Raw genomic sequence first — 11,555 nt, forward strand, 5'->3', positions numbered from 1 at the left:
ATAAACGTCACATCACAAACGTCACATCACAAACGTCACAACACAAACAACACAAACATCACAACACAAACGTCACAACACAAACATCACATCACAAACGTCACAACACAAACGTCACAACACAAACGTCACAACACAAACATCACATCACAAACATCACAACACAAACATCACAAACGTCACAACACAAACATCACATCACAAACATCACATCACAAACATCACATCACAAACATCACAACACAAACATCACAACACAAACATCACATCACAAACATCACAACAAAAACATCACATCACAAAAACATCACATCACAAACATCATAACACAAACGTCCCAACACAAACATCACAACACAAACATCACAACACAAGAATCACAACACAAATATACAAGAAAAAAATATGCATACATATATATTTCTCAGGAAAAATAGATCAAAGCATGACAACACATGATGCATAAGAGTAGTTTTATTTTATTTTCAGCTGTGCTTTATGTAACAAAAACAAAACTAGAAGCGTAGGAAGATCCTTAAAATATATTTGAAAATTACTTAAAATTAAGAACTTGAAAAGAAAAAAATAGTAAAAAAAATTGATCCTAGAGATTGGTCCTTTGCCCCCCCATTCCTGGGACATGTGAGACTTCACCCTACGACCACGACACTCAGAAAAATGCAACATATTGGAGATCATATTAATAGTTTTGCTCTGGTGAATTCACCCAGCGATAGTGCTCTAGGGTTAATGAAAACATCAGAATCCAAGAGAAATAAAAATTCAACCAGTGAAAAAGATGAATAACTGGAGTTTCATGACTGTTTTGTGGCATCGTGTTCAGGAATTCTGCTGGAATATGGCTGAGAAAGTTCAACTTTCTGGGGGGTATTTGTTAAAGAGGCTTTCAGGGGGTGTAGTGGTCAGCACTCTCACCACTGAGGAAAAAGGTTCGGGTTTGAATCCTGGGTGGAGTTAGCATTCTTCCAGGTTTCCTTCTGTGGACCTGCAGCAGGAATTCCTGCTTTCTGGTTTTCAGCCTGGGGGGGTTCTTAGCTGTCAGCCTTTTTCCATGTTCATCTCCAGAGGGATCCGGATCCGGCGCTCCGGGTAATTACATGCGGCGTGAGCCGCTGTTCTCCTTCAAATCCTACTGGAATTATCATGTTAACAGTTGAAAAGTTACAGTATGTTAAGGATTTTGTGTTGACGCGTCACCGACGCCCCCTCAGGTGTTAAAGGGTTAAGTTGATTTATTCTGGAATAGTTTTCTTGCCTGTTTTCATGATTATGTTAAAAAGTTACGGTTTTAAAAATATAGTTTTAGCTTGTTCTATAAACGTTTATCCTGTTCGGCCTGTGACCTCAGGTGTGTTTTGGATTTTGGCCCCCTGTGTGATTGAGTTTGACACCCCTGATCTAGGGTGATGAGCATCATGCAGCTGAAAAGAAAAACTGAGAACATCATAAAAGAAACAAAAATGAAACATGTTTCTTTGTTTTTTCCTGATTTGTCGTGTGAAAAAGACAAAATTCGATCCTCATAGGACAGAACTATTTATATAGAGTTGTATTAGCTTCTTTAGGGCCCTAAGCGCTTCACAAACTTGTTCACCCATAAACACATTCACACACTGATGGTGGCTCCGCCTCCAACCTGTAACCTGTGGGGTCCAGTGTCTGGCTCAAGGACACTTCAACTCATGGGCAGGCAGGATGGGAACTGGACCTTCAATCTTCCAATCAGAGGTTGACCGCTCCACCTCTGTGCCATGGCCGCTTTGTGTAATTCAGAGTGCTGCTGACAATGTGCACAAATTTCAAAATAAAAGCACAGGGATATAAAAACCAGCAGGAGAACTTTACTGTGGAACTTCCTCTTGTGGAGATGATGAAGGTCTTGAGTCTGAAGGTTTTCCCGCTACAGTTGCTGTCATGGATCAGGAGGGTGTATGGTGTGTGTTTAATAACCCCCCTCTGCTTCCTGCAGATACTCCATCCTGGTCGTGGCTGCCACAGTTCTGCAACCTTCGAGACCTCCGCCGCCGAGCGCAGCTCAGGCAGCTGGAAGAGTCCAGTGGAAACATGGTCCACATCAAGCAGAAGCTGTACCACAACGGCCACCCCAGCCCCCGGCACCTCTGACTGAGACGCAGCCCCAACACCAAGTAACACAACTTCCAAAAGATCAAGCTTAACTTCGATCTCTTCTCCCACCAACAGCCCCTTCCTTCCAAACGTTGCCTCAGAAGCCCTGGAAAACTGCCCTCCCAGCTCCCCAACATGCCCCCCCATCCTCTGACAGGATGCCCCGCAACCTCAGAGTCCCACAGAGGGTTTTTACTAACGTGATTTCAATCCAGCAACGCGGAAGGAAGATGAAGACAAGCATTTTTAGGGGAGTTTTTCTGTAAAAAGACATTTTCTGTGTTCATTGTTTAACTCGGCATGCTCTTCTAGAACAGGGTAAGATTGGGGGTGGGGGGTGGAGGTCACCGTTGGGGTGGGGCGCATGCGAGTGTGGGGTGGAGGGGGTTTTGTGACAGTTAGACTGCTGCTCCTGTAAATAGTCATGTGTGGGACGCTGAGGAGGAAAGGAAGGAAATCCCTGTGAGTCCTGATCACCACGGATCCATTAGCTTTGGTACTTAGTGATTAACTGAATGTAATATTTTGTTCCTGTAAATATGTGGGGGCTGGGGAGGGGGCGCGGTCTGGGTTCTCTTTGCTAAGTTATTATTGTTTATTTAACATGGGGGGGGGCAAGATGAGCCAGTCAGCCCACACCCATCGATGCCCCCCTCCCACCTCACTCTGCTCTCAACGGGTTCTTTGTCCAGTTCCCCTGCACCCCCCCAAGAGCAACCAGCCTATCGGCGGGGGGAACCCTCACCCAGCCCCCCCCACGCCCCCTCTGTCCAGACATTGCTGTTGTGAGGATAAGATGTCTGTTTTATTAAAAGTGCTGATGAAGCACAAATGTGACCTCTGGTGTGTGTGGGGGGGTCCACCCTGACAGAGATGGAGAAGCTATGACTTGAGGAGGGGCTGCACCCCACAGGCCTCCACCAGCGGGTCAGAATGACCCAGGAAGTTTTACTCTCACTTCGCTTAAAAATACTCGTTTGTAAAATGTGGTTCCTGTCAAAGTAATGTCTGCAAAGACGGATACTTTTAGAATTAAAGAAGCAGACACCGAGTAAGAGTTTCTCGGGAGGAGATCACTGTCGGTTTGTTGCCGACACCAAATCTGCAGCACGTTAGCAGAGACCCTTCATTTATTAGAATTTTGGTGGCCTATGTTACAGAAAAGACTCAATCTAAAGATTTGTTTCAACAGTCGACCATAACATCTTCTCGCAGATGTGGGAACGTTCAGACTGGGACGGCCTCATCCTTTTCCCACACTTCTGTGTCTCACCAGGTGGAATGTTGAAAGAGAACAAAAGAACTTCCCAGCGCAGCACCCTTCAACATGCAGGTTAACAAGAAGAATAACCGAAAGACTGTTAGATTTATGAAATAGACACATTCAACAGTTCCTCATGTTTTTATAAGAAGAGACAGACTCCATCCTGCAGCTCACAGCGGAGGAACCGGAGCGATCCATCACGTCTGCCCCGGTTTGGCCTTCAGCTTGTGGTGGGGGTGTCGCTTCACTCCCTGCCGGTGATGCAGACCTCCCAGACAGCAGAAGACGCTCTCCCAGAAGCTGATGGTTGTTCCTTCCTCTGAAGCTCAGCAGGCTGAAGTTCAAACCTGAAGAGAAAAGTAAGCAACTGAAATTCACTGTTGATCTTCAGAGTTAAACATCTTTAATGATGAATATCAAAATTCCATCAAACTCCCCTCAATTTTTATTGAGCCTTTTCGTGTGACGTCACACAAAACAGCGACAGAGCTGGCAAAGTGAATACTTCCAGTGCTTGCATTTAGAACGGCAAAGCTGACAGCTGAACATTGTTTAAAACAATTTTACGTAAATAATAACAGGTTCTATTTTGGTTGATGTTATTTCCACGTATTTTTAGTGCGATCAGCACAAAAACTGATAGAAATTCATGTTTTCCACATTTAAAACCTTCAGCAAAGACAAACATCTCTGCATTATGTACACATTTTAATCTCTTCCCAGGATAAATGTACTTGTTGTTCTACAGGATATTTTAGTGGATAATTGTAAAAACAGGAATGATTTGGTTCAGTCAAAATGTTCAGAGCAGCTATCAGCCATGTAGTTTCAGCTTTCAAAATGAAAGCAGCCAAATAGAAAAAAATCATCTCTTGATGAACGTACTTCATAGTGTGGCAAGTGGTACTTGTCAGAGTACTTCTAAAAAAAAACAACAACGCCACCTTGGGATGTGAACCCAAGGAAAGATCAAGAAGGCACAGTGGTTCTTGGCAAAATTGGAGCAAAGACAATTTTGAAATGCACATAAAATTTTATTGAATACAGAGTTTAAATTTAACTAAAAACTCTGTTAAAAACTGCAGTGAATTACTTAATAAAATTAACCTAGAAGTTGGGGCGGAAGAATAGTCAGACCTAAAAAAAATAATCAGTCAGTAAAACACCAGGGTGAACAAACACACACACGTGACGGCAAGCTGGAACACGGCACACAGGAACCACCACCAGTCTATTTCTTTCTGGGCCCCCTCAACTTCTGCAATAAAAAAAGAAACATACAAATGACATTTAAATAAAACAAAAAAAATTAAGAACAAGGAGGAGTTAACGGTATCACTAATGGTTGTGGAGCTCCCAGGGTTGTTGTGAAGACACATACAGAACAGGGCTCCAAAACACAGAATAACTCCAGTTAAAAAAAACAAATAAAATACAAATAAAATGAAGTAAAAATCAATTAAAAATGATCCTTATAAAACACAGTTCAATCTGGTGAATGCAGTGGCGGGCCGTGCATTTCACACCTAGGCCTTCAGTAGTGCTCCATCTGAATCAATCCAACCCTCATTAACTATTTTATGGCAATAAAACTTCTACTGCAGGTACAGCTGCCACACACACACCAAAAGCATCAACAATAACCTGATAAAATTTCAATATTATGTAGGGAGATAGTAAAATTTTACTCACCAAAAATCCAGATTATTTAAACACAAAATCCATCCTTTCTATCCTCAAGAAGATTTCAATCACTCTGTCGTGCAGAATCCGTGCGTTTCGCAGATGGAAAGTGTTCCGTGGCTGTGATAAGCTGGAAAAAGCTGCATGCGGGAAATGTTCTGGTATTCCTGAAGCCTCTTGTGGTCCAGGAGGGAGACAAACATCAGTTTTTGTGATCTTGAAATCTGGTCTGTGTCTGGAAAATAATATTGTCGGTAGTGCGCGCGAGGATTTTGCGCTGCACCTCTTCGTGAGCTCGGAGCGCCCGCGGTGCGTTCAGGGGCCTCGTAGATTTCCTCGTATCAGCTTCACTCCGGCTCAACGGAGTCACGGAACTCCTTTACCCGTGCCAGACAAAACTGTGCCACAACTTTACCCAGACATTCATTTTCCACCAAAAATCAGACGATGAGACGCTTTCCACTGGTAAAATCTTCAAACCTGACACGCCGCTCCTCGGCACCTGTGTCCGTCACATAACGCAGAACCAGAGCGAGCTGCGAGCTTTCCAATCACAGCTCGTGAAAATGATGACGTTTCCGTGCGCCTGCTAGCTGGCCTTGGTTTCGCCTACTCCAAATCTGATTGGTTGAAGCAACAGTTTGGTCGACAATTATTTTATGCTACAGGGCCCGCAGAACTGATTGTGAAGGCCTCCGGGCAGATTTCTTTGACCCTAGCAACAAATGGTGCTGCAATGTGATTGGTTAATGCTTAAATAGGAAAATACACGTCTGGAAGCAGCGCAACCAGGGAGACAGCAATGAAAGGACGAAGACAGAGCATTTGGAATTATAGAATACGTATTCACGGAAATAAATAATAATTAATATCAGTCTGTGATTCAGATATTTTTAGGCCAGCAGAGAAGGCCTTGCAGGCCCTGACGGCCCGCCACTGGGTGAATGGTGATTACGTCAAGCCTTCGGCGCAGGAAGGTTTTCCCAAGCATTTACACCAGAGTAAAAAAAAGGTCCGGCAAAGCAGCAGCTTTTAGAAACGGGGTGGAGTCAGTCACCAGCAAAATCCAAGGTCAAACATGATTGAATGCATCAAACTTTGGCAATCCGTGGTTAAAACAGGAAAGCCTGCAGACACCTGGGGCAGCCAGGGAACAGCTGCCGCTGCAAGCTGCGGCAACCAGTGCAGAGAAGGGGGGGACGCGCAAAGCTGTCAATCCACTGCTCGTTCGCTCCGCTTTACGAAAGCGCCTGGTGAGGGATCCAACTTCACTTGGAGTTCAGCGTGGAAGAAATGCATCGATCATTTCAGTTTACCTGCGCATGCCCTTTAAATACACCTGGTTACCTACCTAATTGGCTGGTACCAGGTGCATCAATCAGAGAAGGCTGAGCCTTCTCCTTGCCACAATAACATTATGTAAAAATATTTTTAGCAACAGTTTTCATTTAATTTGATCATTTTTACCTTTATTTTCCTGCAGATCAGACCCAGTTATGACCAAAAACAAAGAGGAGTGATGTTAGAACCACGGCTGAGCTAACAGCAGCTCACTGACTGCAGTAGAAAACATTACAGCAGGAATAAGTTTGACTTTAATGTCAGACACACTGGAATTGTCTGAGTTTTACTCTGTTTACAAGGATTATGTGAGAATGGAAATTTAGACAACTTTGAACTGGTGAGAAAAGATCTTCTGCAGCTCCATATCTCATAGACAAAGCTAACACTAGTGTTAGCATTAGCATTAGATTAAAAGAATAAAATCATAATTACCTTCATAATCAAACAAGCAGCATTCACTGAAGTTCTTGTAACCTTTGTCTAACTTTAACCGAGTTATCAGAGAGAAATAATCCACGACTGGTTTAAAATCATCCAGAGGAATTTGGAGAAGCAGCTGCAGCTGCAGCAGAGACCTGTCCAGGGTGAACCCCGCCTTCGCCCATCAGTAGCCGGGTTAGGCTCCGACACCCCCGCGACCCCGACAGGGACGAAGCGGTCAGGCAAATGAATGAATGAATCAGTAAGGTTACTTTTTTGTTATTTACGTAAAATGGTGTTAAACAGCGTTCAGCTGTCAGCTTTGCCGTTCTAAACACAAACACTGGAAGTCACTATTCGCATTTCGGCCCTGTCGCCATTTTGTGTAACATGACATGAAAAGGGTCTATTGCCTCTTAACTTTATGTGTATTTTGATTTATGAGTTTCAGTCTAGAAGTCAAAAACAGGTAGTTTCTTTGCAGATAGTTGCTTTTGTTTAGATTTGTCTGTCAGTGACGTCAGCTGGAACCTCTGACCCAAAACTGGTTCAGTGGAACAAACAGGAAGAAGTTCTAAATAAAAACAGGCCAAAATGCTCATACTTTCTGAGTGCCTAGACGCCTCTTGATAGCAGTAATGAGTGAGATATCACTGCTGCTGCAGGGCTTCACACACACCATTGAGCAGTTCCGGCTCCAAACCTCCTCCAGAGAGCGCCGCCTCCCTGGTGACTGTAAATCATCTCAGCTGCAGAAGCAGCACATGTGTCTGCTGCAGCTCCACGCTAGCTTGATCAGATCTAAACCCTGAGGCCTCTGAACCTCATGGGTTTGCTTTACAACTTCATCCAGTCTGTTTCCATCTGCCATCAGGGTAGCTTGTGGCTGCGTGGGGCAGTGGGTGGGGCAAATAAACAAGTGGAGACGATGACCCACCCCTGATGTCATGGCAAGAAAACTTCGCTTTGAAAAGTCTCTCTTTGCTCTTTTATTTGTGAAGAATTTCTGACACAAACAATTAAAAACTGCATTTGTCAAAATCATTCATTATCAGTCATCAGATCGTTCATGACGGTAAAGTTTAGAGAAAGACGTGAGTGGAGATGAAACAAAGAGCTTAAAACACAAGCACAAATGTCAATAGTTCATAATTGTGTGTGTGTGTGTGTGGGGGGGGGACTCAACCAAGCCAGAGATGTTCAGAGAATACTGCTCTGAGGGAGGAGGAGAAAACCATACGACCTGGGCTGATGCTGGGAGGGCTGCGGAATCAGAAACGGTTCAAAGGAACTGACAAAAAACATGAAAAATAAAAAGAAAGAAAAGGAGATTTGGAATTTAACCTCAATCAAACTTTTTTTTCCCTTTTATCCTCCCAATTTGTCTGTTGTCTTGTTGCTGAGCTGTAGGATCTGTCAATCCTCATGTGTGAACGGTTTCCTCCCGCAGCAGTCAGGGCTCCTGAACACCCCATTAGGAGAAGATGCTCTCTATTCATGCACACCAGATCAGTCACATGTTTCAACTGTTTATAGTATATTATTATTTGTTTATTTACACATCCCAGTCAATCACATATGACAGCTCTGATAGTAAATAACTACAGATGTTCCGTTATTAAATCAAATCCAGTAACATCAGCTGCTGGTTGACTGTAGTTGTTCAGTCATTCAGACAGAACCAACAAAAACCATCAGTTCAGTCTTCATGTCTCAAAACAGAAGAGTATTCGGACTGACCTTTGAGAAGTGGAAAATCTTTGTGGACTTGGAGGAACCTGCATCAAACTGAAAACAGTTTTGTTCTAACTTCTTTATTATATGAACTTCATTACATAACAGCACATAAACAGGATCAGCCTTGTGGAAAAAGAAACATGCAAAGTAATGCATTTTAAAGTAGTAATGAACAAATTAAACCTTTAAGCAGAATTATTTCAAAATAAGAGCCAACACAGTTGAAGTGAAAGGTGTGACGGGTGTGACGGGTGTGTCTCCTGCAGCTCGTGACTGTATTTTACCCTTGAGGGTCACATGACCCGTCAGGACCAGGACTATACCGACTCTGCTTGAGGCAACGAGAATTGTGAAAGCTTCATCATGTTTATGTTGCATTCAAGTGCCTTTGGAAATATGAGTGTTGAAATGATAACGTCCACACATGAGCGCCTATTAAGACTTCATGTGTTTTTCTTTAAAAACAAGAATTGAGAGGAAAACGCCTCGTTTCATTCTGGGTCACTCCAGCACAAAGAAAGCAGGTGGTTTTTATTCTGGGGTCATATGACCGAGCTCTGGGGGTGTCCATGAATGCAACAGCGCCGGCGCATCCTCGCGGTGAGGCGTTCACAGGTCGGACAAACTTGAGTGGGTCTGCCCTGCTCACGAGCTCACAGCCTGTGGTCCTGCTGCTCTGTTACAAGTCATTCCAGACCGGGAAGATGTCGCTGGTTTCTCTGAGACGAAACCTTCTGGCTTTCAGAAACTCTGGGACGATGGTGAGTTGAAGTCCCTCCTCAAACATCCATGAAACAGCTTTGAATTTATGCGGTTTTGGGAACTTTCTGTGAGTTTTATAGTGTGATCATATTTTAAAAAGCAGCATCTTCTCAGGCTGCAGCAAACATGAAAGAAAAAAAAACGTTTTTTTAAAGCAAAAGGACAGATCTACTGAGAGGGTTCACTGCTCTCTGCACCTTCTGGGATATGAGCAGACCACACGTGACTGTGTCTAAAATGAGAATAGAAATATTGTTTTCATATTTTCATCTTTTATTGTCTTCCAAGAGTCAGTTAAGTAATCAGAGAACCGCCGTGATGTAACACTTCTGTCAGTTCTCTGCAAGTACCACAAGGGGGCGACAGCTCTGCATTCATGTTATTATTGTTTAGAAAAAGCTGTTCGGATTCAAGAATAAAGGCCTAAGTTTGTGAGTTTTGTTTTTAATTTTAGTACAAATGTTTTAAAGAAAGAAAAAAACACGTTTCTAGAAAAAACATTAATTCTGTCAGCATCACTATATGTTCAATACACCAGCATGGATCAATACCTGCTGCGTCAATCATTCTCAGATGGTGCGGTTTGCTCAGACCGCCGCCGCTCCGGCTCCAGAGCCCAGGATGAAGACGTTCCAGGTGTACCGCTGGGACCCGGACCAGCCTGGTGACAAACCGCGAATGCAGACGTATGAAGTTGACCTCAACACGTAAGCAGCCGTGAGAAGATCAATGAAACCGATTAAAAGATCCTAACGAATGAAAGGCTGACCCCTTCCTGTCTGCACAGCTGTGGCCCCATGGTCCTGGACGCTCTTATAAAGATCAAGAATGAGATTGACCCCACACTCACATTCAGGCGTTCTTGTCGAGAAGGTAGGAGGAGGAAAACTCTGGTCTGGCAGCTTCTAAACCGTGTTCGAAGTAAACACAAGTTCACTTCTGCAGGTATTTGTGGTTCGTGTGCGATGAACATCAATGGAGAAAACACACTGGCCTGTCTGAACAGGATCAACAGCAACAGCAGCAAACCAACAAAAATCTACCCGCTGCCACACATGTACGTCGTCAAGGATCTGGTGCCAGTGAGTGCAGCAGGGCTTGAAGTAACGGATGTGAAGCATGAACTGATGGAGAGGACTGAGAACAGGTGACCCCATGTCTGACGTACCGCTTTTCCTTCAGGACATGAGCAACTTCTATGCGCAGTACAAATCGATAGAGCCGTACCTGAAGAAGAAGGATGAGAGTCAGGAGGGGAAGACGCAGTATTTTCAGTCCGTGGAGGACAGACAGAAACTGGTGAGATGTTCTGACCGCACACATCCTCAGTGTTCATTCTGAGCTGTGACTGAAGTCAAAGGTTACCGCTGATTGTTCAAGGCCAAACGGGTTTCCTTTGATGAAATGGACATCATCAGTGTAGAGCTGATTTTCCTGTTGAGACTTGTCTAACCTTGTGGTCCTCTGCAGGATGGCCTGTATGAGTGCATCCTCTGTGCTTGCTGCAGCACCAGCTGTCCCAGCTACTGGTGGAATGGAGACAAATACCTGGGACCTGCTGTCCTCATGCAGGTTCGTGAAAACACTTCAGACAAGAATTTAAATTACCCTTAATTCAGATTTAAACAATGGAATCTGGGTTTTTATTGAAATCTCTATAGAAATGTTCAGGAGCCACAGTTTTGATAATCAACACTTCAGTAAAAATGTGCATAAATCTTTCTCCTAAAACCAAAGCTTCCTGTTTTCATCTGCAGGCTTATCGCTGGATGATTGACTCTCGGGATGAGTTCACCGAGGAACGATTGTCGAAGCTCCAGGACCCCTTTTCTCTTTACCGCTGCCACACAATCATGAACTGCACCAAGACTTGCCCCAAGGTATGAAAGTCTGTCCTCTCTCAGCCACAATTTTGCCCCAAAGTCAATCATTTGATTTGTTTTTTCTTTTTGTCATCTTACAGGGTCTCAACCCAGGAAAGGCCATTGCAGAGATCAAAAAAATGATGGCTACTTACAGAGAAAAAACAGCCACCTCGCCATGAGTTACTGAACGCAGACGGCTCACCTGTTCAGAGCTGAACTCTGCCACGCTGCTTCATGTATATAAAATAACTGGACAGAGCAAACCCCCCTACTTCCGTGTTCCATATAGGAAGTACCACTGGGTTACAAAAAGGCCAAAGTCCCATTGACTT

The 11,555-nt window shown here is 43.9% G+C and overlaps 2 protein-coding genes and 1 long non-coding RNA gene across 4 annotated transcripts in view; 2 read left to right on the forward strand and 1 right to left on the reverse strand.

Moving 5' to 3' along the window:
* Positions 1-2,145, forward strand: part of tmem240a (transmembrane protein 240a) — a 10,443-nt gene extending 8,298 nt beyond the window's left edge. The window contains exon 4 of the mRNA XM_024279805.2: positions 1,991-2,145. Within this exon, the coding sequence (XP_024135573.1) occupies positions 1,991-2,145 (155 nt within the window). The remainder of the gene's footprint in view (positions 1-1,990) is intronic.
* A 1,386-nt stretch (positions 2,146-3,531) lies between these two features.
* Positions 3,532-8,642, reverse strand: LOC118598991. Its single transcript, XR_004948249.1, has 2 exons — positions 8,600-8,642; positions 3,532-3,759 (listed from the first exon to the last, which is right to left on the reverse strand). It is a non-coding gene; the product is annotated as an uncharacterized LOC118598991 (long non-coding RNA).
* Positions 3,637-11,549, forward strand: LOC112151104 (succinate dehydrogenase [ubiquinone] iron-sulfur subunit, mitochondrial). 2 transcript variants are annotated; one of them, XM_036212974.1, is made up of 9 exons: positions 3,637-3,771; positions 7,734-9,357; positions 9,932-10,065; positions 10,146-10,231; positions 10,304-10,440; positions 10,541-10,657; positions 10,829-10,930; positions 11,116-11,238; positions 11,322-11,549. In XM_036212974.1, exons 2-9 carry the CDS (start codon positions 9,166-9,168, stop codon positions 11,400-11,402), a joined length of 972 nt encoding a protein of 323 aa, XP_036068867.1. In that variant the 5' UTR covers positions 3,637-3,771; positions 7,734-9,165; the 3' UTR covers positions 11,403-11,549. The 2 variants fall into 2 exon arrangements, with proteins under 2 accessions (XP_036068867.1, XP_024135561.1); XM_024279793.1 differs by lacking the exon at positions 7,734-9,357.
* Positions 11,550-11,555: the final 6 nt, after the last annotated feature.

Source organism: Oryzias melastigma, linkage group LG7 (assembly GCF_002922805.2).
Source record: "Oryzias melastigma strain HK-1 linkage group LG7, ASM292280v2, whole genome shotgun sequence".
Classification (NCBI taxonomy): domain Eukaryota; kingdom Metazoa; phylum Chordata; class Actinopteri; order Beloniformes; family Adrianichthyidae; genus Oryzias; species Oryzias melastigma.